The following is a 27890-nucleotide window of genomic DNA, read 5'->3' as shown; positions in this document are numbered from 1 at the left end:
GCTTCCTAAAGGCTACTATATCCAAGGCCCTAGAACTAGAATGGATTTTATTTCTGTGACATTGCCAAAGAATTTGAAATGCTTTTGTTTAATTTTTGGGTGAATTTTTTCAGGTTATTTTAGAAAAATAAAAACTGACAAGTTTGTGGCTACTGCTTTCTCTTTTAGGTATTTTAAAACAAGAACCCTGAAAAATATTAAATAAACCAAACATTTGCACATGATAACATGCTGTTTGTCAAAAAGCCATTTTTTCATTGAAAAAGTTTTGATGCAAAATTGTTAACCGTCTCCACTTGGGACACATATATGCCTTCAGAACATGGTGAAGTACAGCTGGAAACACCCAACAAATACTGATGGACTTCTATCTGTTTCAAGAATTAAGGGAACACCAAGCTAATCATAAATTGCCAGGGGCAGCCTATCAATATATTCAGTCTGCCAAGTACAATGTACACTTGAATTAAATTTTGATTAGAAGGGCAATAGGCCTACAAATTAATGCATAGTCTGGTCTGTAATAAAGTCAAGGATCACATAATGCATGGCAACCTTTAGTAACTTGGAGATCAAGAGAAGTCGATGCTGTTTCAGATGATAGCATAAGCGATCTCATCATGCTATGGAAAGCACTGTACAACGAGCTGTTGCATTGTCCTTGTTAACGGGGAAGGTCTTCACATTATTTTATTTAAATACAGTATTAGAGAAAGAACTAAAATGCCTCACTCTATGACTTTTATATTGTATCATTGTAATTGCAGTTTGGGGAGACCAAAAGTGCTCAATTTGCCTTGTGAACAGTTTCTTTCTTTGCCTAAATGACTTATGAAAAAAGTTTGGTAACTAACGATATGTCATTGTGAGAAGCTACTATTGTGTATGATGTGCCCTGTGGCCAAGAATTTGCTTATCAGAGAGACAGTGTGTTTTACTGCAGGTTATCTTGATTTTCTGCCTTCATCAAGAAGTTCCAGGAGTCCTTCCTGCTTTTTGAATGTCTTTAAGGCTGACTTGTTTATGAAACCTTATTTTTAAAGATTAAGTCAAATGCTGCTTGAACTAACCAGCTTGAGGCTCTTGAGTATAATTTCACAGAGAGATAGTAAAGCTAAAGCTGATGTATCTATTTTACAACCTGGCTCTATTGACTGAATTTGTTTCATGGCTTTCATCAAGCGGCTTTTCAGAGCATCTTTTCTGGCAATCGTTTCGGCTATACGACGACTAGTCTCTGCAACAGCCAAATCATTACCTGTTAGAACAGAACAGAAGAAACAATTGAATTCTATAATTACAAAGAGCACTTAAAAACTTTCCCTTAATGCACAAATATTTCAGAGTGCATTTAACAAACACTAGTTACAGGCCATAGCCAGACCAGTCTGAAGAAGTGGGTCTGTCCCACGAAAGCTCACCTTTGCTAGTCTTTAAAGTGCTACTTGACTGCTTTTTGTTTTGATAGTGTATAGACTAGCACAGCTTACTCTCTGTTACTAGTTACTACAATGTTTACCTTGACTAACTTTAACATCATGCACCCTAGTGATCTAAATTGCTAAGCAATCTTCCAGATGATGTTCAACAATCTCCTGGAAGAGTCTTCTCAAGAGAATTTGGAAGGTGTTTCCTTATTTTCATTAAAGATCATATCTCAAAAAGAGCTTTTATAGCTAGCAACTACTTGGGACAGGTGCTGATATATTACAGTACAAACTTCAAGATGAGATTTTATGCAAAGCACAAGGCCTTGAAAAATTAAAAAAACAAAAAAACAAAACAAAAAAATCAGCAACTCCCACTGTTTTTATAGAAATTCCACTATTTTTAATGAAGAAAAGTCTAGAATCTTATTCTTAGCTGGTTTTGTAGGGCCCAATTCTCCATCCCCTTCTACATGTGAGTAAAGGAATGTGTGAGACTACTCAGATGAATAAAAACAGAGAGGGAGCCGTGCTAGTCTATATACTATCAAAACAAAAAGCAGTCAAGTAGCACTTTAAAGACGAGCAAAATAATTTATTAGGTGAGCTCACCTAATAAATTATTTTTCTTGTCTTTAAAGTGCTACTTGACTGCTTTTTGTTTTGACAGATGAATAAAGTTACTCAGATGCAGGTAAGTTTGCAGGATCAGGTTCTAATAATTTAATACACCTGTAAATGTGCCCACTGTAGACAATAGAAAACTCTTAGCAGCTTGGCATGACACTAGCTGCTCAAACTGTACATTTCCATTGTCTAACACATTAGTGTCTAACTTTGATCACTTATTATTCTTTGTAGCAGCATCTCCTTCTTAATGATCTCTTTTCATATATAGAGCTATCGTATTACCAGTGAAGTAGTGAAACCAACAGGAAGGATATATATTTACTAGCATCTGCTGTCTCTTGTAGTTCCTTTGCTTGATTGAGGAGTCTTTCACTTTCATCTTTATGGTAAACAATCTGAGTATCAATTCCAACTACAGCCTAAAAAATGCATTTCAAAAAGAGAGTCAGAATAGGCTTGTTGAAATCTCTCTCTTTATTGTGTCTGCGGTTAGATGACATAATATTTACACAGGCACACACAATAAATTTGCTGCTATTCCATTTTCTGTGCTAAAGTAAAAGGTGGATGAGAAAAATGGCTCAAAACCAAATTTGCAATCAATTGCAACTGAAGTTTAAAGAAATGTATTTCCTCTAAACAGGCAAACTGAACACTAAATTCACAGTATAGCATAAAAATCATCTAAATCAACTAAGACTTGGCCTAACTAATAGTCATGCTATTCCACTTGTAGGGCATTATCCTTCAGAAGGAAGAAGTAGTTGTGATCAATTTACCACTAGGGAGATCGCTCCCTGGCAGGTAGGAAGCTTGGAGCAGACTGTGGGATAAACAGAAGATGTATAAGAAGCTCTTTGATTCTGGAACTTGCTTTCATTGAAGTGGATGACAAAAAGTCTCACAGGCTTCTACGGGAGCAAAATTGGAGTGAGACAGAGGCTGAATTTTCCAAGATAAGAGAGTAGGCACAACACCTCCGGCAGTCTCCCCTCGGTGACTCAATGACCAGAGGATGGGGTCTCTTGGATGAGATTTAAGTGGTGCAGCTGGTGTACTGAAGGATAAATTTGTAAGTTCTTCTGGATAGGGACAGAATCCTCCTATATGTTTTGTAAAGCACTATGCATACTTATGATGCTGTATAATAACAAGTAATGGTATTAGAAAGTCTAAATTCTAATATGGCACAAACATGAATGGCAGCTCAGATGTCAGATCTAATGTTCAGCTAAGTTGTCCTTTCTGTACAGTTCTTCTAGATGGGCCAAGTGAAGCCCATGGTCTTCCAGTTGAAATCAGGTACTGGATGGCTTATAAGGCCAATCCAGTGGAAGGTGTGCATGTTAAAAGCTGTTTACTTGCAGTACACTACAACCTCTGTTTAATAATGTCGTACATGTATGTAGTGCTTTACAATACACAGAATCCCAAAGAGCAGCTATTTGGGCCAAATTCAGTAATGATATGTAAGCTCATATAAGTGACAAAGTAGGGTTAATACTTTCTTCTGGATCTTTGACAGGCAAGTTACACCAACTTACATTCCTTTTCGTCACAATAGAGCCAGAAAATAAATGATACTTTAAGAGTTTTTAAGTGCCTATATGTAAATCAGTGCTAGGGCAAGAGGCGCAGATCCAGCAAAGCACGTTACCCTTGAAGTCAATGGGACATCTGCTCATGTTTAAGAGCTTTGCTTGTAAGGGATGGCACTAAATATGTGCGCACATCAAGCCTATGCTCAACTGGATTTGCCAAGTCAGAATCACAGTGTAATAGTCACCACCTTCTGCATCTCTTCTAACCTGTCGTTTCTACCACTTCTCGGGCAAACATGGCAGCCATTTAACAGCATACAGCAACGCTACTCAACAGTTTAGGATAGGAATTAAATAAGACCACTATAGCCTTTTGAAACTACAGAGGAAATTTGGGGGAGTAGAAGTAATTAACCAATTTGGCATTTGATCAGGCAATAGGAGAGAAAACTGCTGTTCTTGTAAAATAAGGGTGGAGAACTTAGGCCTGTGAGCTAGAAGGGTTTCCGGACACTTTGTTTACCTGAGGTCCACAGGCTGTGATGTACTGTTCCTGGCCAATGGGAGCTGTGGAAAGTGGTGGCTCATCCCGCATCGCTGTCCCCCAGCACCCTTTGGCCAGGAATGCACAAGCACAGCCACTGAAATGCTCAGGTACAGAGTGTCTGGCAGCCCACCAGGGGCTAACCCTGGCAAACTCCATTTGAGGTTCCCCACACGTTAAGAAGTGCTACATTAGCAAATGATGAAGAGATTGGTTTCACTTCACACCCTGGCCCACAGATGATGGGAGGGCAAAAGGAGCAGTTGCCCTTGGGCTTGGAGTTTCAAAGGGGTTTCAAAGAGTTTCAAGGGCTCTGTCTGCTGCTAGTCTGGCAGTGGTGGTGGCTGGAGCTCCAGGCCCCTTTAAAGTGCCATGGCAACTCTGTGCGCAGCTATGAGGAAGTGGGGGGAAGGACCAGTGTCATGGTCTGGGTGGTGCTGAGGGCTCACAACTCTTGCCCCCACCCCTTCTGCTCTTGGGCCCATCTGTTCCGGGGATGCTGAATCAGGCCTCCCTTCCACTTTGCCCTGGGGCCCACGGTGGCTGTCATTGCTGCTGTTCACACTCAGGAGTCCAAAGTCTTAGAACATCATGGCTGGGGCCTTGACTGAGTGCAAGGTAGACACAAACATTATGAAAATTACTTACATCACTGACTCGGTGTGTTGTGTTTAAGGCCAGTAATGCAGTTTCATTAGCTTCATCAATATAAGTAGCAATATTTTCATAGACATTTGAGGCATTCAATGCCTTTTGTACCAAGCCATTTGTATCAACACTGTACAAATTCCTGTGGGGATAGAAGGGGAAAAAAGAAAAAAAACCCCACTATTTGTTTACATTTCTTTCTTGTAAAATAATAATACACAGACACTTTGGTCTCAATACTACTGTCATGTCCATGCATGCACACCGACTCCCATCTGATTTCTGTGGGCTTGCACACGTGGGAAGATGGACTTACATAGTTTGGCTAGGATTTTGAAAAAACCTCAATAGTCTGACTCTGTTCCTACTGCAGCCAGTCGGAATTTTACCATTAACTCCAATGAGGAAAGTGATAGGCCTACACTGAGTGCTTTTAAGATGACTACCATTTAGGTATAGTTTACATTTTTCAGGTTCATATAATAATTAAGCTGGCTACTAGATATGTCTAAAACATGAATTTCTGACCTCAGCCCTTCAGATGTGAACATGTTTCAGTAGGTTAAATTTAGTGATGAACAAACCCATGAAAATTCAGAGCCTATGTTTGGTTTAGGAAGAACACAAAAGCACTTCATCCTAACTTTACAGATGCAGGGCCTAAGCCTGCAAACACATGATTTCTCTGGGACTGCTCCAGGTAATGACATTTATAATACATTTATAATCTTTACATTTACATTTACAATCTTTCCAGCAAATGTGTCACATTTCCATCAGTACAATCCATAAAGGGTTCCATTTGCTTTGTATTAAATTCCTGATGTCATGTACTCAATAAAGTGAGAGCTATCCATTTCAGCCTGTTATGGGGTCACTCCCTTTCAAAGGAATTCAGTAGCATGAATTATTTGCTCTCAACCCTCACATACCAGTTTTTTGTGGGGATCGTTTCCAGGGTAAGTAAGTGTCTGCAGTGTATGATTTTATAATAAGGAAACCACTAACTTTCTGTGTAATTTTTAAATCTACTTTCATCTCCTATCTAGGGCTTAAGTTAGATACTTGATGGGCATACAGGGTTCACGGGGGCCTGGGGTGCCTCCTCTGCTCTCTGTTGGTTTGCATGCTTGGGGTCAGATAGCTGGACCTCAGCAAGCTGAGGTTTAGGGGGGGCCCTTTAAAGGATTGGCAGGTGGTGGTCCCAGAGGACTTCGTCCACCATGTGACCCTGCCCACACCATTTCCTGCCCCTGTACTTTTGAAAGAGTGCCCTTGGGTGGGTGAACACACTCTTTCAAAAGTGTGCTAGGACGGTTAGAAAGGGTGGGTCAGACCTTCGCTCCCCGTTTGCCTGTGTGGACGCTCCCTTTTGAAAGGCCGTCTTTCAGTGCTTATTATCAAATGCCATCCTTCCGAAATGGAGCTGTAGTTTAGACATAGCTTAAGTGTTTATCATCTCTTAGCAGAACAAAACAGCTTGAGATATATTTAATGTCTGCAGCTGGAACAACTCAACTTGAAACCATCCATTTGGTATTTAAATTATTACAGGTATAGCACATTCACTTTGAGTCAAAACAACAGTAGATCCCACCTCTTAGTGTAGCTTCAAGGCATTTTTTCATGTGAACCATCTTATTCGCATAAACCATTTTTGGAATTCCCATTTACATTTGTCAGTGGCATATTATTTGTCTCCCATTTACTTTTTTTTTCTATTCCCCTGTTACTTTGGGATTATAAGAAATTACTTAAAAACACGTAAATAAAAATCAAAGGGAATTTAAAAACTATTTTAGGAATTCTTGCAAAAAAGGTTCAAATACAAAAAACAAAATATTGACCATTTTAGTTAAAATACTTTCTCACAGATCCTTTTATAATCCCTAGTACGTATGACTTCACACTGATTTGTTTAATACTTTTCTATATTAATTATATGTCATTATCTTTTTTGCTTCTCTGTTTACCCTTCTATGAGTGTGTGTGACAAATAACCTTCAAAATAAGTGCAGTACAGTCTGATATAGTTAAAATTTACCGGTTCAATTCGTCAGCAAGTCTTTGAAGCTCATGTGCATATTCCATAGCCTGCTGCACCAAATCATCATCAAACCGAGACAAATTGGCTAGTTTTTCTTGTAATTCCTTTTTAGCGCCATCTATTTCTGCATAGAATCCCGACACATTCTAAACAAATACAGAAGGATTGAAAGAAATTTAAAATAGTATCAAAAATATCCTTTTAACTCTAAACCATGCAGGGTTTTTTCATTATATTCGGTAACATATTTAACTATGATATATTTTAATAGATGAAAAAGAGGGAAATTGAAAAGGATGTAAAATATAGATGGAGTCAGGGTGACTGAATGGGAAGAGTGTGAAAGGTGAGCAAAATAAGTCAAAATATCAGAAACCCCAGAGAAGGACAATGGATAGATACATGGGACATCAACACATCTAAAAAGATTATGCTTACAGCAGGTCACATGTTTTTTTTTTTGGCTGTGCTGTCTTGTTTTTGTTTATAAATGAAAAATATCTTTTCAACCAAAACAAAAAATTTGTTTCAGTTTTTTGTTAAAAAGAAAAAGAAAACAAACCAACTAAAATGAAAAATTCCATCAAATTTTTGATCAAAGGTTTCCATTCCTGTAAAAAATGGAAACCGATTTTTGATGAAGTTCTCAGTGTTTGGTTATCAGAAACTTCTGCTTAGTTTGCTTTAGGTTTTTCATAAAAAAGGTAATATAAAATCCCAGAAGATGTTATATAACAACTGTCTCAGAAAAACAATTGGCATTTTTGGACCACCAGTAGTCTATTGTCAGCTTTGAAACAAAAAGGCTCAATTGTTTTTATACCACAAAACATTAATTTCCTCACTCTGCTGCTCTAAAGAGTAATTGATTTTTAAGAGGATCTGTAAATGGGGAGTATAAATGTCAATTTTCAATAAACTATTTATTTCTATGTTGAGATTCAAGATCTTTAACCTGCTTCTACCTTCATCTGCCTGAAACAGACAAAAGTGTGTGTGCTGGGCTTTTTCTTTTACAAACAGGACATTCCTCTGCTCAGTGCATCTTGACTGTGCATCCCTTGTGGAGTTACCAAGGCTACATCCACATTACTGCAATAAGTCATCTTAAGGTATGCAACTGCAGGTATGTGAATAACATAGCTGGAGTTGATGTACCTTAAGTTGAATACCTGAGGGCTATGATTATACTAGTGAGTTTTGCCAACAAAACCCTGGTTTTGTGGACAAATACGTTTTGTTGACAGTTTGTGACAAAACTCAGCATTTTCACTGGCAGCATTCTGCCTCTTAGCCATGAGTCATAACGCTTTTGTAAACAGATTCTGTCGACAAAAAAACTGTGTGGACGCTGTAGGGGTCCCTTCTCTCAACAGACAGGACATCAAGAACAATGGACAGCTCTGTCTGCTGTACTTCCGGGTGCCTGTTTTGTCGAGAGAGCAGCTGGGCAGTCTGGCCACTCTGCTGATAAAGCAGAGTGCTCTTCCAATTGGCTTTTGTGCGTGGGCACATTGTTGACAGAAGTTTTGTTAGGAAATCAATTCCGACAGTCAGTTCTGCAGACAGATCGCTGTAGCGTAACCATAGCCGAAGTGTCTACACCACAAGGGGGCCTACAGGAGACACTCTCCAGTTGACTTACCTTACTCTTCTCATCTGGAGTAGAGTACGGGGACCAACTAGGGAGAAATCTGTGGTCAATTTGGTGAGTCTTCATTAGACCCACCAACATCATTGATCTCTGCTCCCTTGATCCCCATCTGTAGGGAAGACTTAGCCTAAGAAATGCATGACAATAAGCTTAACACAGATCTTTCCCTAATAGGGAGCTCTTAAAATAACACCTGTGACACAGAGGCAGAAATTATTAGGTTTTGTTGGATTATTTGTTAGTTCTTCAGCAGTGCTACATAGAGAGTGTTCTCCAAGTTTGGCGCTTTGAAGAAAATAAACACAGCATTGAAACATGTCATACAGTCAGTCACCTACCTTTATCACATCACTTAATTCTGAGTTGAAGCGTTGTGGCTCAACTAAAATGTCTATGGCACTTCGCAGAACATTATTCACACCATCTGTTTGCTCCTTCACCTTCTCCAGTTGCTGCTAAAATAAAAAATATATCCACATTCAGAAGTATTTTGTGCATTAGTAAAATGTGGTGCTAATGTTCTCTGATCTGTTGTTAATGTGAACCCTCCATTTACAGTGGCAAAACAAATAATCAGATAGCATTTTCCTCTCAGTTAATGCTAAGACAAAGTTTTGCTCACTCTTCTCAAGTTGCATATTATAATATGAATTTTTCAGTATAGTTTGACTTTCTGGAGGACTAGCCCCTTTAATTACAAAAATAAATTCAATTTTTATTATAATTAGAGCAATTATTGGAATAAGCTGTCCTTACTACAACATTAGAACAATGATCTGGCGGTACAAAGACAAATAAAATATGGACTTTTCACAGTGGCTTGTAGACTAGTTTGGACTGGAAGATTTTTTGCTAAGTACAAATTAGAGATCTGTTTTCCATGACAATAATAAAACTAATGTGAATGTTCTCTTTGGTACAACATCTGCTTTAATTGTGGAAAGTAATGAAACTCAAACAATGGTTAAAAGCAAAGATCAGTTATGACCACATCCAACATACTTCAGACAATGAATATGAGATGAGCTACAGATCTGTTTCTGCATAGTAATTATAAAACAAAGGAAGAGAGGAACAAAGAAGACTCTGTACATGAGGATTATATGCATCTCACAGAGCAATTTACAGAAGCAGAATGCCTGATTTTATATTTAATTATTAAAAGAAAACACTAGTCCTTAGCTACATACTATTTAGCAATAATGAAAATCAGAAAGAAAAAAATAATAATGTGATTCACTTGATCTCCCGAACGTTAGTTTAAAACAAATACGTGTAACTGGTGCTTCTTTTCCTACACCATCTCCCAAGCCTGCCTATATCACTGCATCTCTGCAGCTAAAACTCTGGACTGGCCTTAGAAATCTCCTTTTTACTAAAAAAACCTTCGCCTTTCTGGAGTTCATGCATCTTATCTTATGCATTTTATTCAACACTGAGGCCGTGTCCACACTGGTACAAATCTTTGAAACAGCCATGCTAATAACCATTTTGAAGATTACTAATGAGGCGCTGTACTGAATATTCAGCGCCTCATTAGCATTAGGACAATTCTGGCCACCACGCTTTGAAAGTGCCGCTTTCAAACCCCTGTGGCTCGGCGCAGCTACATGGGGGTCCTTTTTGAAAGAACCCTGCACATTTTGAAATCCCCTTATTCCCTTCAGCTGAGCGGAATAAGGGGATTTCGAAATGTGCGGGGCCCATTCAAAAAGGACCCATGTGTAGCTGCGCTGAGCCGCAGGCATTCGCAAGTGGTGCTTTCAAAGGGCATCGGCCAGAAGTGTGCTAATACTAATGAGGAGCTGAACATTCAATTCAGTGCATCATTAGTAATCTTCTAAATGGCCATTAGCATGGCCATTTTGAAGATTTGTACCAGTGTAGACACGGCCTGAATGCTGTGTATTAAAATCTTCTACTCTTGTTCCTGTGATGAAGATGGTCATCTCTTTGGCTCCTGATGTGGGTTTTCTTACCTTCCACATCAAATTCAAGTGGCCAATATTGCCAACTTCAAGTTCAAAAACGATTAGTTGGAATAAAAAAAATTTAAAAGTGCATAAGCCTGACCTGAAAGTCACAAGTTAATAAAACCACAACAAATCGTATTTTTGGTTGCTGTCTGAATTTTTAACTTCTCATTCCACTTTCCCGTATATGTGACAAATACAGGGTGAAATTCAACCCTAAACACATTCAAACAGGATGCACAAATCTGTGTGCAACTGCTCCCTGCCTACTGCCTTCTCTGGCGCTCTCTGCCCAGAGGCCTTGCTGTTCCCTGGCTCCCCACTGCCAGCTACTCCTATGTCAAGTCTGCGTGAGAGGGGGCTTTCCTGGGACCTTTATTTCCTATTCCTCCTTCCAGGACTGTGCACACATATGTAGGTGTGTAAAGTAAAGGTATGAGCCTGCTGTCGCGGCCAAGTTGGGATGGGGGTAGCAGCATTGGGATTGCTCTGAGGTGCCAGTGGCCTGCAGCGCATATGCCCCTTGCAGCCAAACTCTGAAACTACACACAGCTCTCAAATTCCTGAGTGTCCTGTGCTGTATCGCATGGTTGTGAAAAGCCCCTCCCAGGAAAAGGGGGCAAAGTCACTAGGCTCACGATAAACTCATGAATGCTGGCCACACCGAGGCTCTCGTCCCCACTCTCCAGGCACAGTTCCTGAATGTTTTATTTGTATCGCTGCTTTTTATGCTTCACCATGCTTCAAATGGCCTCGCTCTCTCTATTCCACAATCCACTTATAAATAATTTACGATGTAGAGAATGTATTTATAATACTTAAACTCCTACAGCTTGAAATGTGTATTTGAACCAGTGTGTGTGTGTGTACATACGAAACTGCCTTCTGAGGAATGGAATAGGAATTGCTTAATTTTCTTATAGGACTTAATTGCCAATACATAAGGGAAATTCTCTTTTAGTTACTGAGCATTGGCCTGTACTTTCGAAACAGGAAAATCTGCATTGTATTCTGATTGCCCCCTGTTAAATCCTTGCCATGTATCTTAGAGTATGTCTGCACTACCAGATTTTGTAAACAAAATCTGCGTTGATGTAACTAACTGTCCACAGGCAGACTCAAACCTGGGACCTCCAGAGCATAGCACAGGAGCCTTGACAGTTAGAACTAAAGGTCAGCTGCCTCTCATGTAAGGCTGTAGAGGAGACTTAGTTTTTCTCTGTGTAAGTGGTCTAGGTGCCCCTACATGGGACAGGCAATTATACCCCGAAATGTGTGGGTTGAATTGACACTCAGAGGCCGTGTCTACACTAGCCAAAAACTTTGAAATGGCCATGCAAATGGCCATTTCAAAGTTTACTAATGAAGCACTGAAATGCATATTCAGCGCCTCATTAGCATGTGGGCAGCCACGGCACTTTGAAATTGACGTGGCTCTCCGCCACGCGGCTTGTCCAGACGGGGCTCCTTTTCGAAAGGACCCCGGCTACATTGAAGTCCCCTTATTCCCATCTGCTCACAGGAATAAGGGGACTTCGAAGTAGCCGGGGTCCTTTCGAAAAGAAGCCCTGTTTGGACGAGCCGCGTGGTGGCGAGCTGCATCAATTTCTAAGTGCCGCGGCCGCCCGCATGCTAATGAGGTGCTGAATAGGTATTTCAGCGCTTCATTAGTAACCTTTGAAATGGCCATTTGCATGGCCATTTCAAAGTTTTTGGCTAGTGTAAACATAGCCAGAAATTGCCAGAAGGTGCTCACCATTGCTCCCTCTGTCAACAGATAGGCTGCGTCTACACTAGTCTTCTTTTTTTGGAAGAGGCATGGTAATGAGCGAGTTGGGAAGATGCTAATGAGGTGCTTCCATGAATATGCAGCCGCACATGCGTCAAAAGTGCCACATTCAAATCGTGTGCCACCAGTGTAGATGGGGGCCTTTGCAAAGGACCCCCCAGACTTTGAAAGCCCCTTCTTCCTAAAACCAAATAGGAAGAAGGGGCTTTTGAAGTCTGGGGTTCCTTTTGAAAGGCCTCTGTATACATGGGTGGCACATGATTAGAAAGCGGCACTTTCGAATCATGCACAGCCCCCATTATGCTAATGAGGCATGGCATATTCATGGCAGCGCCTCATTAGCATCTTCCCAACTCACTCATTACCATGCCCCTTGTGAAAGGAAGGGGCTAGTGCATAGGTAGTCATCATGTCCTCACTGGAGGCATCATCATCAACAGGGTAAGCAATGCACTGTGGGTATGTATCCCACAGTGCAGTACTGTGGGGAGGCAGAGCTGATCCATGCACATCTTCGGATTCTCTCTCTGTTCTCCCGCTGCTTCGCTGGGAGCATGCCTGCCAGGCAGCAGAGATCAAAACATTGGTCAAAGCCTTCAGGGCAGACCTGGTGGGATACTGGAAGAGGCCAGTTCTGTACAAACAGAAGAGTCTACATTGCTCTTTGCTGACAAAAGTAAGGGGAACAGAAAAAAAGTCTTGTGGGGTGGAAGCTTTTTGTTGCAGAAACTGGGCAATTTTTTTTGCAATAAAAGTTACATTGCAGTGTGAATACTCTGACTGCTTTGTTGCCAAAAGGCAGTTTTTGGTGACAACATTTTGTAATGTAGACAAAAAGATATATTTCAGTTATCATGCCTGTGTCTTATTTAGCTCCCTGGGGCAGAGACCATGTCTTCATCTTCTGTAGGCTTGCATAGCGCTGACTTTTATTAGCTCTTACATCACTTAGATAGAGACTAAAACTGCCAAATTCATGCTGCAGAATGGTGGACTAATTTAAATTACTTTCTGTGGTCCATAGGCCAGGCCTACGAAGTTAAGTCATGAGAAAACAGCATAAAAAGGAAGAGCGACAAACTCTAAGGTGACAAACTTTATCAATTGCAAAGCTGGGAGTAGAATCCAGTGTCCTGTCTTAGCCATTAGACAACAATCCCTCTGGCGATCAATGCACATCAACATCTAATCATAATACAGAAATTGCACAAAGGAAAAGTTCTCTACTGTCATTTCCAGAGCTGCAAATTTCCAACATTTAACATCTCCTTGCCAAGGAAAATGTGTTGCTCACACACTTATAATATACTTGCCCCTGCACAATACCTCATTCTCTTGGAGTCTGGCCACATTTTCCTTATTTATATCATCAGTTTGCCCAACATAGTCACGAGCCTGGTCCAGAGCTTCTTGTAAGTCTGAAAGCTTCATGTTATAGTCACTGAGCTGGTCCAATACGATGGGAAAAAGAAATCGGGTCTCATTATATCTCAGCTGCCACTCTTCAACCTGCCTTAGCACTGAGAGAAGAGTCAGAAGCTATTGATTAATCTTTCTGGATTCCTTTGTTCTCTCCCTTCACAGCATGAATTACCTGTCTAGCTACATGTGACTTTCCGAAAAGATCATGACCAGGGCATGCTCTTTCTGACGGAGTTTACATACACCAGCATCAGAACAGCTTCATGACTTCAGCTGCTGTCCTTAATCAGGCAGCCAGTAAAAATACAGTTGCTAGCAAGTAATTGGGTACTTACCCATGACACTTAGCTAGATTTCACTTCTGACTATTCTGAAGGGGAAAAAACTTGTCTAAGTTTAATTTCCTTATCATAAAATCTCCAAATTACAAGTATTTATTACAGAAATGAACAGGACTGTTTTTTATTTGTTTACAGTCTCGCTAACAAGCCCATACGCAGATTCTCTGGATGAAAGCATATTTATTGCCTTAACCTTCAAGGTGCAATATTCCCAAAATCACTTAAATCAGGCTGGAAATAGTAGTGGGCTAACTATGGTTCTGATTGCTGTGTGACTCCAGTTTTACACTAGTTAAATCAGAGGAGTTGTCTTGTCCTACATTTGGAAACACACAGGATGTGTCTACACTGCAGCTTGAGGTATAATTTTCAGATGTATATGCATTGGATTTGATCAAACAAGTGCACAAAAATATCAGTGTAACCATGTGGACATAAGTGGTGCCATGTTAGTCAGCCTAGTACTTAATCTACTGCACATGGCCAGTCAGATGAGGGCTATTTAGCTTTGGCCTCAAGCTCAAAGGACCTCAAAGCTAGATTTTTCTTCACTGATTAGTTCATTTGCAAAGAAAAAGGCTAGAAAAGCATTTGCTAAGTAAAAAAAATTCAAATTATGTCTCACTTTTGTTTTGTGCCTTATTTTGTTTTCATGTGTCATGATTTTTTATTTTTATTATGGCCTCAAAAGCTGGAAGTGGTCTTGGCCTTTCTGGAGCTCTGTGAGGGCCTGCTACTGCAAACCCTAGATGAAGACTTTTAATGTATTCACAGATTTCATGTGCACGACATGGTAGCATGTCAAAAACAAGCAGTCCTGTAGCACCTTCAAGACTAACAAATATATTTGTTAGGTAATGAGCTTTCATGGGTAAGACTTCTTAAGAGAAAGTGGATCTTACCCATGAAAGCTCATTACCTAATATATATATTTGTTAGTCTTTAAGGTGCTACAGGACTGCTTGTTTTTTGTGATGCTACAGACTAACATGACTACCCCTCTGAGACTAATGGTAGCATGTGTTCTCTTAAGCCATAAGAAGTCCAGCTGGTCAGCCTCTACGATATGATTCTCCACATAGCTTCAGCATCAATCATTACCATGTTCTGCTTACTATTGCGATGTTGTTTGCTATGTTGTTTCTTTCCACCAAAATAAATACATAGATAGATGGAGGGCTAAAACTCACACTTTTGTGCTGCATCAGCCTCATCCTCAGCAATCAGCCTCTGACTGGTGAAAGGCTTGCGATGCTGGATTTCCCTCAGCATCTGCTCTGCCACTTTGAGCTTCTGAATGATATCTTCAGGGCTCAGCTCATGCTGGATTCCATAGTATTTCATCTTGCTGCTGATTTCTGAGGGCAAAGAAATAGGTTGCCATTCTGAAATGAACTTTTTTGAACACTTTCACCTGGTGTGAATCCAGCTTTTGGAGTAAAGCCGACACTGATATTTTTGTCTACTAACTTCCGAAACAATGCTTTATGAGTTAGTCTACTTACAACATGTTTTAGAGTACATTTAGAGTATGTTTATCAGATTGTTTCAACTGTTACTATCTGTAGCAATCCACAAACTTCTACCGCAACTCCCCTTAAGATGTCAGAACCACTTGGTTGTACGTAGCACAAATGATTCTGGCCAATTGACCACAATGTTTACACAAGTAAGTTCAATCCTGGCCAAGTCCCTGGCATAAGTACATATGAAGCTCAGCCCCAGACACCTTATCTCAGTCAAAGAGGGGGAATAAAAAAAAAGATCTGTGGAGGCAGAAAAAAAAGCGAGGCATGTAAGAGGGTAAAGAGAGAAAGAGAGGACAGCTGGGAGAGACAGCAAAAGGAGAAGAAAGACAAATGAAAAAAAGAGACAGAAAGAAAGGGATGAAAGCTGACAATTATATTTTCAAGACATATAGGCTACATCTACAGTACAGCGATCTGTCAACAGAAGTCACTGTCGGAAGAGATCTTCTGCCAAAACTTCTGTTGACAGAGTGAGTCCACACACAGAAGCGGATCTAAAAAGTGACCCACTCTGTCGACAGAGAGCAGCTGGACTACCCAACACTCTCTCGACAGAATGGCTTACCGGAAGCACAGCAGACAGGGCTGCCCAGTGACCTGGAAGCCCAGGCTGTCGCCTTAAGTCCTCCTGGAACATCCACATGGCATTTTCGTCAACAGATTCTGTTGAGAAAGGCATTCTGCCTCATGGAAGAGAGGCAGAAGTCTGTCAACAAACTGTCGAGTTCTGTCGACAGTATGTCAATAGAATGCATTTTTAGTGTGGACATTCCATGAGTTTTGTCGACAAAATGACTGTTTTGTTGAAAAAAATCCTCTAGTATAGACATAGCCATAGAGGGACATGACGGGATAGGCAAGGTAGGGCAGAAGTCAGGGACTGTGGTTATGACAGTTCTTTGGGGCCACGTTAAGCCTTGAGTCCTCTTGAGTAAAACATGGTAGTTGTTCAACAGTGCATAGCAATGCTACATAGTAGGGCAAGAAATGAAAATGATTAAAACTCACTACATAAACTATGCAAGTAATTGAAACAGTATCTGGTGTGTTCAAGTAGTGGAGTTTGGAGAGGACAACGAACTCCTACTTAACACCACTTCTTTTCGAAATGTGACTTGGAACTTCTAATAACCACAATGGGTGAGAACCTCAGTTTTAGAACTCACATGAAGAAGGGCACTTCCTACTTTATAACACCCCACAAAATCAAAGGCACCCATTCAATACTGACATGGAGGGAAGAGTGCCCCCTACTACATTATCTAATCCACTTCCTGAAGCATGTAGTACCTTACGCAAGTACTGATTTATACTGAACTCTGACTGAAAAGGGGATGTTCACAGGTCTGGTCAAGTGAGATCAGTGTTTACATATCTGTACCCCATGCAATTTCCCTTTTTGGTCAGTCAGTGCTTGAGTAATGTAAATGTGCAGTAAGATAGATTTGGGGCCTTTATGGCACTTGGAAGCTTTCAAGTGTATTTCATTTCTCATTTAATGCTTCTTGTAGATACAAAATGAGAAGTAGGTTTCATCTGTTTTATGTGTCCATATGGGAGGAGGTGCTATCAATATTCTAGCACAGAGATAATAATCTCTGACCAGAGTATCTTTCTTCAGAACTGTTGTGCTTTGGAGCATGCTCACTGTTGTCATTTATCCCTATTACTGATCATCAAAACTCTTGAAAATGCAAATAGTCTCTTAGTCCCAAAATCAATAAGTTATTTCTGAGTCTGCAAAGGCATAAGACAGCCCATTTTCTAGTTGTAAAGTGTATATCTGTGCCTGGTGAGAATGCTATTACTGATATAGTGTTACACAAAGATGGATTTTAGAAGTGTTATCTGCATCTCTAGATACTCAGTGGACAGATGATATGGACTGCAAGACAGAAGGTGACAGCTCGTCACAACATTTTAATATGAAGCATCACCTCATCAAGCTCTCCTAGTTTTAGTATGATCTTTGCCCACTGTGAAACAGTATCACAGTTAACAACTTATGAAACTTTTCAGTAGTCCATCATTTTACCAAACTGAATATTCGTTCACTGAAGGCAATGTTTTCTTTGGAAGAAAGGAGAAAAAGAGATAAAATGTAAGCTCCTTTGCAGAAATGCAGTGTCTGTGTCCAAACTAAACAGAAAACTTCTCTACCTGATGATAACAACTGGCTAGTAGAGGAACCCTTTGTCCCTCTCTTTTAGTGAGTCTGAGAGGAAGGGGTGTGTGTTGGGCTGCACCTACACGACAGCTCCATTTTGAAAGGACAGTTTTCAAAAAATGACGTAGAAAGAGGGCCTTTCGAAATGGAGTGTCCACACAGGTAAACAGGGAGCAGAGGTTTGACCCACACTTTCGAACGGCCCCTACCACACTTTTGAAAGAGAGCATCTACATGTTCCAGGGCGCTCTTTCAAAAGAACAGGGACAGGAAATGCCGCGGGCAGGGCAACATGGTGGACGAGCCCTTCTGGGGCTGCTGCCTGCATTCCCTTTAAAGGGCCCCCCACCCTAAGTCTCAGTCTGCGCATGCTGAGGGCCAGCCACCTGTCCCCAAGCACGCAGGGAGAATGAGCGGAGGAGGTACCCCTGGCCCTCATGGACCCCGAGCAGCTCCCCCCACCCATTGAGGCTGTGGCTGGTGCACTGGCCATGGTCCTGGCTGCCTTGTACCAGTAACTCTGCGTGGCCACCTTGCTAGCCATGGTCTTGGAGGCCATCATTAGGGCACCAGATCCCCACCCAGTCCCCCAGGTCATCTGCTGCTTGTTGGGCTTCCCCACAAGCAGTGACTGGTGAGACTGGCTGGTGCTGGAGGACTGGGGTGATGACCGGTGGCTACAGAACTTCAGGATGACCAAGGGGACATTCCTGGAGCCGTGCCACTGGCTTGCCCCAGTCCTCTAGTACCACGACACCGCATGAGGCTGGGCTCCTGCTCCAGAAAAGAGTGGCCATGGCCCTCTGGAAACTGGCCACCCTGGACAGTCACCAATCCGTCGGCCATCAGTTTGGGATGGGCAGGGCCTCAGTTGGGGCCATGGTCCACAAGGTAAGCCGTGCCCGTGTCACACTCCCACCACATGGGGGTCCAGGGGGCACCCTGGCAAGGGCCACTGTCGGGGACCTGGGCAACAGCCCCTCCTGGGGACAGGGTCTGGGATGGGGATGGGTGGGTATGCAGGGGGCAAAGGGCAGGGGCCCCAGAGAGGCCTATCCTGCAGGGGACAGGGGTGGGAACAGTGAAGAGCGGGCACACCGCACTCCACCCCACACTCATGACGCTGCAGGTCATCCAGGCCACCAACAAGGTGCTCCTGGATGGCACACACATTGCCATCTGGGCCCTGGAGCACAGGGGTGCCTATGTAAACCCCAAGGGCTACCACTCTGCGGTCCTGCAGGTGCTCGTTGATGCCAGCAGTCAGTTCCAGGACATCTGTGTGGGCTGGTTCAGCCACGCTCACAACGCCAGGGTGTTCCATAACTCAGGGCTGGGATGTTGCATGGACAAGAGGACCTTCAGCCCCTGGCGGGAGCTCCCTATCAGGGACATCACAATGCCACCCTGCATCGTGGTGGATGTGGTGTATCCTTTGCAGGCCTGGCTGATGAGGCCATACCCAGGGCACATACAGCCTGACAGGACATTTTTGATGAGCGGCTGAACCAGCCCCACTATATGGTTGAGTGGGCATTCTGCTTCTTGAAGGGGTGCTTCAAATGCCTCCACACCAGCCTGGAGGTGAGCCTCCACAGTGGCCTGGCAGCGGTCAGAGCCTGCTGCACCCTGCACAATCTTGTGGAGGTGAAGCATGAGCCCTTTGTGCAAGGGTGGGCCACTGAGGTGGGGCACGGGTACGAACAGTCCCCTGCCGCCCCGTGCCACCAGGCTCAGCAGGACGGGGCGCAAGTACAGGAGGCCTGTGCCAGGCCTTCAAGGGGGGGCCACAGTGACCCCCCTGCACATTCCCCCCCTCCCATACCACACGTACACAGGGGACATAGGGTAAAACTGAACAATAAACTGTTCACTTGAATGTAATCATCTGCCTCTGCATGATTGAGAAAACTATGTACAGGCAGGAGGGGGAACAGCTAATGGGGAGGCTGGGGGGAACTATGTACAGGGGCATAGTGGCCCCAGGCAGGCACCCTGCTAGCCCTGGGGGGACCAGGATAAGGGTGGAGGGCTTTACCCCTCAACAGGGGTTGATGGCCAGGGGTTGATGGCCAGGATCCCCATTGCTCGCACCCACCCCTTCCCCCCTATATCTGGGGTCGGGCCGGGGCTGGTGGCATGGGGAGGTAAGGGCATGGCTGGGCTGCTGTCCCCGTGGCCTCACCAGGTTTGGCATGGAGGGAGCAGGGGGCAGGGGGCGAGGACTTCATCTGGCTGGCCCTGGTCAACAATGGGTGTGGCAGCTGCACGAGGCTGGCTGGGGGAAGGTGGGGGGGTGGGGTGGAACCAGGGACACAAGTTTGGGCTCATGGGGGGGCACTGTGGTGGGGTGGAGTGTGAGGGGAATCAGGGAAGGGGGGAAGGTGGGATGTAGGAGGGGGGTGGACGGGGTAGGTGTGGGAGTGGCTCATGATGGGGCAGCAGCCGGGGCCAGGTGGCCAACCATGGCTTGGGCCAGGACGTCCAGGTTGGCTGCCACCTGGTCCCAGACCTGCTGCTCCACGGTGACCCACTCTCACAGAACACCCATCAGATCTTGCAAGGCTGCAGTGTGTGCTGTGCCCTCCGCCTCCTCCTCCCTGCTCTGGTGGCGCTGTCAGACGCCTCGGTGGTCAGGCTCCCCAGGACTGACAGGGCTAGTCCAGCTGCTGGCTGCTGGAGCTGTGGAGACAGAAGAGGGGAGAGGAATGGGCTTTTAGTTCCTAGCAACGGCCCCTGTGAATACACCCTCTCCTCCCCTCCCTGCCTCAGGGGCCTTGCAGGGATTGCCTCTCAGGGTTTCCCACCTGGGTGCTGTGAGTGTGAGCTCCCACTGCCCCTCCATCTGTCCCTCCACTGCCAGGTGGTCTGTGGTGCTGTCCTGGCCATGTGGTGCTGAGTGCTGTACATCGGCCCTCTGAGGCTGGGGGAGCAGGGCCACCCAGCCTCCATGTGCCCCGGGGATGACGGCCATGTGGGTGGGCTGCAGCTGCCCTGGGCAGGACTGAGCACCCCCTCCCCAAGCCCCATGGTGACTGGCATGCATGGCACATACCTGTGGGTCACTCCAGGAACTGAGGTGAGGCATGGTCAGAAGGTGCCTGGCTAGATGGGCCAGATGAAACGTCAATGATGAGGGCCCCCTTGCTCAAGCCCTCATCATCACTGATGGCCTGGAGCCGCCGTGGGCACCTGGTGCCGGCCACCGGTCCCAGGCGGTCATCCCCCTTGTTCACCATCTCATGCTCCAGCTCGGTGTCAGGGTCCGCTGTATTGAGGACCACAGCTGGGGGTCCCACCTCCTTGGGCCCAAGGAGGCAGTCCAGTTCCTTAAAGCAGGGGCAGCTGGTGGGCGCTGCCCCTGACCACTTGGCCATGTTCTGGGCCTTGCAGTAGCCCTGCCAGAGCTCCTTGACCTTGGACCTAACCTGGTCTGGGGTGCAGGTGGGGTGACCCTGGCAGGTGAGGTCCATGGACAGGAGCTCAAACATCAGTGTTGCGGCTCTGGACCCCTGTCTGGTGCAGGACCTCCTCGTCTTTCCAGAGGGTCAGGAGGTGCTGCAGCTTGGCCTCGCTCCACAAGGGGCCCCGGAGCTTTGGGGCCCAGCTTGTCTCCTGGGAGGACTCCCTGGTGTCTTTGGGGGATCCCTGGTGTGGTCGGTGATCTGGGGTGCTGGCCATGGTGCCAGAGAGCAGGGTGGGCTGGTTGGGGCCTTGCAGCTGGGGGCAAGCTCTGCAGCAGCATGGGCTCCCTGCTGCCTGCATGCCCGCAGCTTCCTACCTGAGGCTTTGTGGGAGCCTGCTTCCTTAAACGTGGCCAGACGCTGGAGCCATAGAGCTCTGCTTGTGCTGTGAGCGGCACTGCCACCTGCCAGCTCATTGCCGCCACGGAGGACTCCCTCTTTTGAAATAGAAGGTTGCAGAGCATCTACACTTTTTCTCTTCTGAAATAATCTTTTGAAAGAGGGCAGTTTTCCCACTGTGGGAAGGGAGGACCAACTTCAATGGAATAGCTCCATTCTTTCAAAGTTACTTTTGAAAAACCTCAGAGTGTGTGTAGATGCTCCCTGGGTTATTTTGAAAGAAGGCTGTCTTTCAACCTCACTTTCAAATGCACTTGCTAGTGTAGACGCACCCTAGGAGTGAGAAGGTCTTTTTCCTTTGGTACTTCTGCTTAGAGGTCACAGTGCTCTTTTCTCTTTGGGAGGGTCTGTGTGAAATTACTTATGTGCCATTAATCTGAACAAAACCAAGACTTATTAAAAAATGAGAGAAAATAGGGTTAAACTGAAAGAAACTTTGCTTAATATATCTAGATTTATATTTCTCACCAGCTAAACTAGATGACACATTCTCCACTTACTTATGGAGAAAGAACAAAAAAAGAAAAAACAATGGCTGAAAGTAACCTTTTGTCTCTGACTGCTCTGGTTTGCTTGTGCTGCTATCTAGAGATTGAAGAGTTTTTTCCCTCATCCCCAACATCTTTGCCAAGCTTCCCCCTACCCCTGAGCCAGAGCCAATAACTCATTTTCCAATTTTGTCTAATAAGATACACACAAAAGGATTTGGATTCTCTGTCTCTTCTAAGTCAGGGGCGGGAACCTCCAGCACACTGTCTGGACATGGTTCACCAGGGTTAGCCCCTGGCAGGCTGCCAGATGCTGAATTTACTGGAGTGTCAGCAGGCACAGCAGCTAGTAGCTCCCAGTGGCCATGGTTTGCTATTCTTAGCCAATATGGGCAGGTGGAGCAGGACAAGATCCCTCCTCCCAAATGGAATGCCAGGTGGTTGGAATGGGTCAGCGAATGAGGGTGCCCACTTTTCCAGGGCTCCCAGTTGGCTGGGACCCAGCTGGCCCAATGAATAATCCATCAATGTTCTTTTGTCAAGAAATATGACTTGTGGGCAGTTTCCCATACTCTCTGTCAAAGCTCTCTTTTGAAAACAAAGAAATAGATGCAAAATAAGTCAGATATCACTGCTTTGGCCAAGCTGAGTCTGACACGAGGCCTGAAGAGAGGGCATCAAAGATGGTTTTAAGCCATCTTTGTGGCTTCTCAATCCTACGCTGGTCAGAGCTTGAATTGTCTCCTGACGGCATTTACAGCAGAATCTGCAATGACTGCCAATAGCTTCCAAGAGTTGTCATAGCAACTGAGGATTGCTGGATTGCAATGATGCTCTGTTTGCACTCCTCACACTAGGCTCTGAGAGGGGCTAGGGCATAGGAGCCACTAACATGTCATCCAAAGTCTCTCCTCAGCAAGGCAAATTCCCCCAATGGCTGTATCTGTCATCTGTATGGCAGCTTTGCACTGAGAGAAAATTTCCAAGTTTCTCTAACAGAACAAAGAATTTGTGCCCATAAAGTTAATTTGTGTCAGCAGCAGACATGGGATTCAAATTTTGGATGTCCAATCTCATATTCAATCCATTAGACAGTGTTGTCTCCCCAGATTGGAAGCAAAAAAAAAATCATGATGAAAAATATTTTTATGAAATGGCATGAAAACCTGCCTGTGTTGAAGTCAATGACAAAACTCACATTGACAGAGGGGATGGGATTTCACCCTGGGCTTTAAATATCTTATTACTCTATTGACACAAATCTTTTAAACGAATGACAGTAATCTTTCTGCAAATGAACTTTGTAGAAAACCACTTTTAAAATCAAAATTAATGCTGCCTAAATAAAGAACTATGATTCTCTGTAATGGGTCAGCATGTGAAAGCTACTTATATCACTGTAGTATCTGGGCATCCACTCTATTTTAACAAAATGACAAACAAACACAAACAAACTACACACTATATAAACTTCTAGGATATGGCTATACTACAGTTATTTTGAGATAGCTGTTATTTTGAAATAACTTGGCTAGTGTCTACACTACACATGCTACTTCAAAATTCATTCAAAACAACAAGTGCATTATTTGGAAATTGGTGACCAGTTCCCCACACAAATAGTGAATAAGGGAATTTTGAAGTCAGGGTTTCCTTTCAAAGTGCTGACATCTACACAGCACTTTCACTTTAAATATGACCCTACTTGGAAGGCCACATCTCAGGGGAATATGTAAATCAGGTGCAGGATATTTAAATCTCCACCTCCTCAGCAATTTTGATCCTGCAGATATACATACCTCCTCCAAAAGGGAGGGGGAGTGTACACATGGCCTTTGTGTTTCACAAAATAATTGCTTTTGTAGGTAATTGACCTGAGATTTCACTTCCTGAGGCAGATGTCAGGAGGGAGAGAAAAGAAATACAGCAGTCTGTAATGGAGGCTATCTGACATACTAGCCAAAAGAGCTTGTTGAGAGGGACAAACTTTCACCCTGGCATCATACTCTATTACAGTCTTATGCCCAATGGTTCCGGTGCTTTGACATTTCTCCAGTAGAGATTTTATTGATCTATTCTTGGCACTAAGCTGAACCAGAAAAATTCTATTTACCTTGGATATTGTCCCTCATATTACTGAGTTGCTGAACAAGTTGATCAGCGCGGTTAATGGTTGCCATTGTTTCCTTCTGTACCAGTAGGCCTTTGCTTGTTGCTTGATTTCCCTGTGAATAAACCATGTGAGCATAAGATTAGTAATTTTTTAAAAGCACATACATGTGAGCAGGTGTGCGGAACAAATGTAATTTTTGCCTCTTTTAAATGAAAGTATTGTGTAGGTCTGTTCAACATATAAAATGATATTTCAGGAAGTGCCTGACACAAAGGGCTGACTTCAGTGGTACTTTGAGAAAATCTAGCCCATATTTCTCCATCATGTGCTGCACTCAAATTGTCATAAATTATGTACCTTTGTAAAACTGCCATCAAACATTCTGCTCAGTCTCAAGCTGCTTGCTACTACGTTCCCACCAACCCTTTTGTCAGATATTTGTTTCTCAACTAATGTGACCATATGGGCAAAAGTCTCATATGAAATGAAGGCCAGTTTTGGGGCTCTGTCTCCCTTACGAAGAGGTTTTGTTTGGGGAAGAATTCTCCATCTTCTCAGCCTTTTCTCCCTTCTCTGAAACACAGGCAGCCAGTGGGGAGCCACTCAGAAGCAAAAGCAAAGCCACACTCTTCTGTTACCTTTGGGACTGTCCTCTAAGTAACACCCTCCTGCCTGCATCACAACTTTTTGGGATCCTAAAAAAACAGCTTTACAGAGAAGCATTGATTTATGATTGAGGCTAGAGAGAAAATTAAAAGTTACTATTGCATAATCATCATGGTTCCTAAGAAACGTCTTGACTTCAGTTGTCTGTAGATCTAATTTCCATAAGGAGAACAAAAGAATTGAAGTTATTGCTATGTTGTTCACTGTTGCTATGTCTTGTACGCCAATCTATATCTCATGATTGATGGTATCAAAGTGTTTGGATTCAGTGGCATGCTTTGGTTTGTAATGGAATTAATTCTCACTGGAAAATTAGGATTTGGGTTCAGCTTTGGACTTTGAATCCCCCACCCGATATTTTTGAAGACCTGTAACTCTTGGGAAAGCAGGATGCACTTGGTTGAGAAAACAACTTCCATTTCTCTGTTCTATAGTTACTAATAATTGTTATTATATTCTCTAACAGCTCTAGCTGCTTTGTTTGATCAGGTGTGACTTGTATTAATGTAGCCATACTAGCGGATTTACCAGGCATTGCTCATGTCCGTAACTTGGTTAAAGCTTGCTTTTTAAATAAAGGAAAAATGTACATGCTTTATTTATGATTGCATTTTTCAAAAATACAGTGTTATTTTATGAAGTTAATTTTTATTTCAGACAAAATTTGCCCAATTTTTTTAGTAAATATTTAGTAAAAAAAATATTTTTTAAATGGGAATTCTGTCAGGTGTATTATTTTCTTCATCCCTATAAACGCTTACAATTCACTATTGCCACGCCTACACTAGTGAGATCTTCTGAAAAAGCTGGGGTTCTTTCGAAAGATCCCACAGAACATCCACACACAAAAAGCACCCTTTCAAAATTAAATCAAAAGAACACAGAACTTTTTCCAATGGCCCTTTTCCTCTCCCAGATGAGGAAAAGCGTCTTTTTTTCTGAAAGATTCTTTCAGATAAAAGCATGTGTAGATACTCCAGAGAGCCTTCTTCTGAAAGAGCAGTCCTCATGGCACCAGATTTTTCAATCCCTGGCGCCCATTTTTTTGAAAGAGTGAGGGCTCTGTGGACGCTTTCTTTTGAAAGAGCAGATCACTCTTTTGATCTGCTTTTTTGTGTGTGGATGTAATTATTCAGATGAAGTTTTTTCAGATGAGATCTTTTGGAAGAACTTCTTTTGAAGGGTCGCTGTAGTGTAGATGTGGTCAAACGGTCTACAGAAAATTTGGTAGCCAATAATATTTTCTTTTAGTTTTCAAACCTTAAGCATTGATTTAACTGTGCCAAAACAGAGCACTACTTCAAATTTCTCCATTTTTCTCTCTTTTCAGTAAGGTTTATTGAAAATCATCCTATTCCAGGTTCATCCTATTTTTCTTGCTCATCTAGATTTCGTCTCTTTCAACATTCACTCAATTATGTCAGTTTTGAGGACTGTACTTGATTTGGTGATTCTGTCTCTTTTCTGTTTGGTGTTGCAAGAAGGAATCCCATTCCAGACATATCGCATTTTCATGGCACAACCAAACCTTTACTCTGGTTTAAGTTATAATAAGAGGAAGCTTTATACCCAGTTTGGTGCCCCTAGTGCTTACTGGTTTGGAGGAGTTCTTGATCAAACAGACAAACTCTCTAAAATATACAGCAGATAATCTTGCAAACGGATGTTTTCACTTGCAAAAACACCAGGTGGCGCTTTAAACCAGATAGATGGCTGAAAATCATCTTGAAAACAGGTATCAGTTTAGACAATGGAAAGGATCTTGGCTTCGGTGGAAACAAATCAAGGAGAGTTCTTGGGAAACAGAACAGGAATGTATTTTCACCTGAATGAACTAAATAGATGGATTCATATTAAGAAGTTTTTTTTAACATATTATTATTATTATTATTATTATTATTATTATTATTATTATCATTATTTACTTTGCCTTTGAAGGAAGAGCGCTACATGGGTCGCTTTATACATGGATTACCTTCAGGATTTTGAATGAAGGCTTTTTTTTGGCTAACTGGTGTTTATTTTAACACAATAGTCAATTTGTCCTACTTTAATTACCCTAAAATTCTCCGTGGTTTTATGTTTTCATACACTGAGAGTTACCATGGCATTAGCTGAGGTTGCCATCAGCATTTCCTTATGAGCAATCATTAGTACAGGGTAAAGTAAGCACATTGCTGCTGAACCCATCAATCCCATTGACTTCATGCAGAATTTGATTCGGGCCTTCAAAGACGTCTATTACAGGACTAAGTTGTCCATATTCTCCAAATCCTTGCCAAATTTTGCAGGACAGAGCCTTTAAGTTACTGTACCACAACTACATCACATTAGGCCACTATAAATTGCATTTACTGTAATGAAACCTCACATACAATTGGTGGCAGTTCTGTTCCATTTGGATTGTTTAAACCAGAAACCCAACCATCTCTTAGACATCCTGAAGTACATTTGCAAAACTTGGACTGGAAGACGCAGTACACATGTGTAAAACCCACTACAACTAATAAGGGCTCCTACCTGGATTGTCTTTTTAGTGCTTTTAAAGGAACAGAAAAGTGATGCATGTGAGAGAATTACTGTGCTGGTATCCCTATGACAAGGCTATGTCTAGATTGCTGAGAACTGTCATCAAAAGATATGCAAATTGTACAACATATTTGTGTATCTGTTTCTGACAGTTCTGTTGAGAGATGCTTTTCCGACATTTGGCTTGTGCACGTGGAAAAAAACACTCTGTTGAGACAGCCCTTCTTCCTCGTAGAACGAGGTGTAGAGGGATGTCAACAGAACACTCACAACCAGCAGATCTTTTCTGAGAGCTCTGCAGTTCGGACATGCACTCTGTCAACAAAACTTCTGTCAAGACAAGCCCGTAGTCTAGACAGCCTGAGAGTTCAGGAACCTGATCATCCCCTTTTTAGCAATCGTAAGTTCTGCTGTAGGACACTCTTCATGGATAAGAGTCCCCAGTGGAGAAAAGTCCAAAAGTAAATCAAATCACTCAAGAATTTAGGGGATGCTGAAATCCAATGAGCTCAAAACAAA

General features: G+C 43.0%; 1 protein-coding gene across 1 annotated transcript in view; it reads right to left on the bottom strand.

Annotated features, from left to right (window-relative positions):
- LAMA4 (laminin subunit alpha 4) overlaps positions 1-27890 on the bottom strand; it is a 156542-nt gene that overhangs the window by 46585 nt on the left and 82067 nt on the right. Inside the window, exons 9-16 of the mRNA XM_074990717.1 lie at positions 24177-24288; positions 15207-15374; positions 13580-13773; positions 8830-8946; positions 6835-6983; positions 4791-4932; positions 2380-2476; positions 1142-1258 (exon numbers count right to left, since the gene is read on the bottom strand). Coding sequence (XP_074846818.1) covers positions 1142-1258; positions 2380-2476; positions 4791-4932; positions 6835-6983; positions 8830-8946; positions 13580-13773; positions 15207-15374; positions 24177-24288 — 1096 coding nt within the window. The remainder of the gene's footprint in view (positions 1-1141; positions 1259-2379; positions 2477-4790; positions 4933-6834; positions 6984-8829; positions 8947-13579; positions 13774-15206; positions 15375-24176; positions 24289-27890) is intronic.

The sequence above is a fragment of the Carettochelys insculpta genome, chromosome 3 (assembly GCF_033958435.1).
Source record: "Carettochelys insculpta isolate YL-2023 chromosome 3, ASM3395843v1, whole genome shotgun sequence".
NCBI classification, from domain to species: Eukaryota; Metazoa; Chordata; order Testudines; family Carettochelyidae; genus Carettochelys; species Carettochelys insculpta.
Note: the sequence above shows the minus strand (reverse complement) of the source record. Positions and strands in the feature narration are given on the sequence as shown.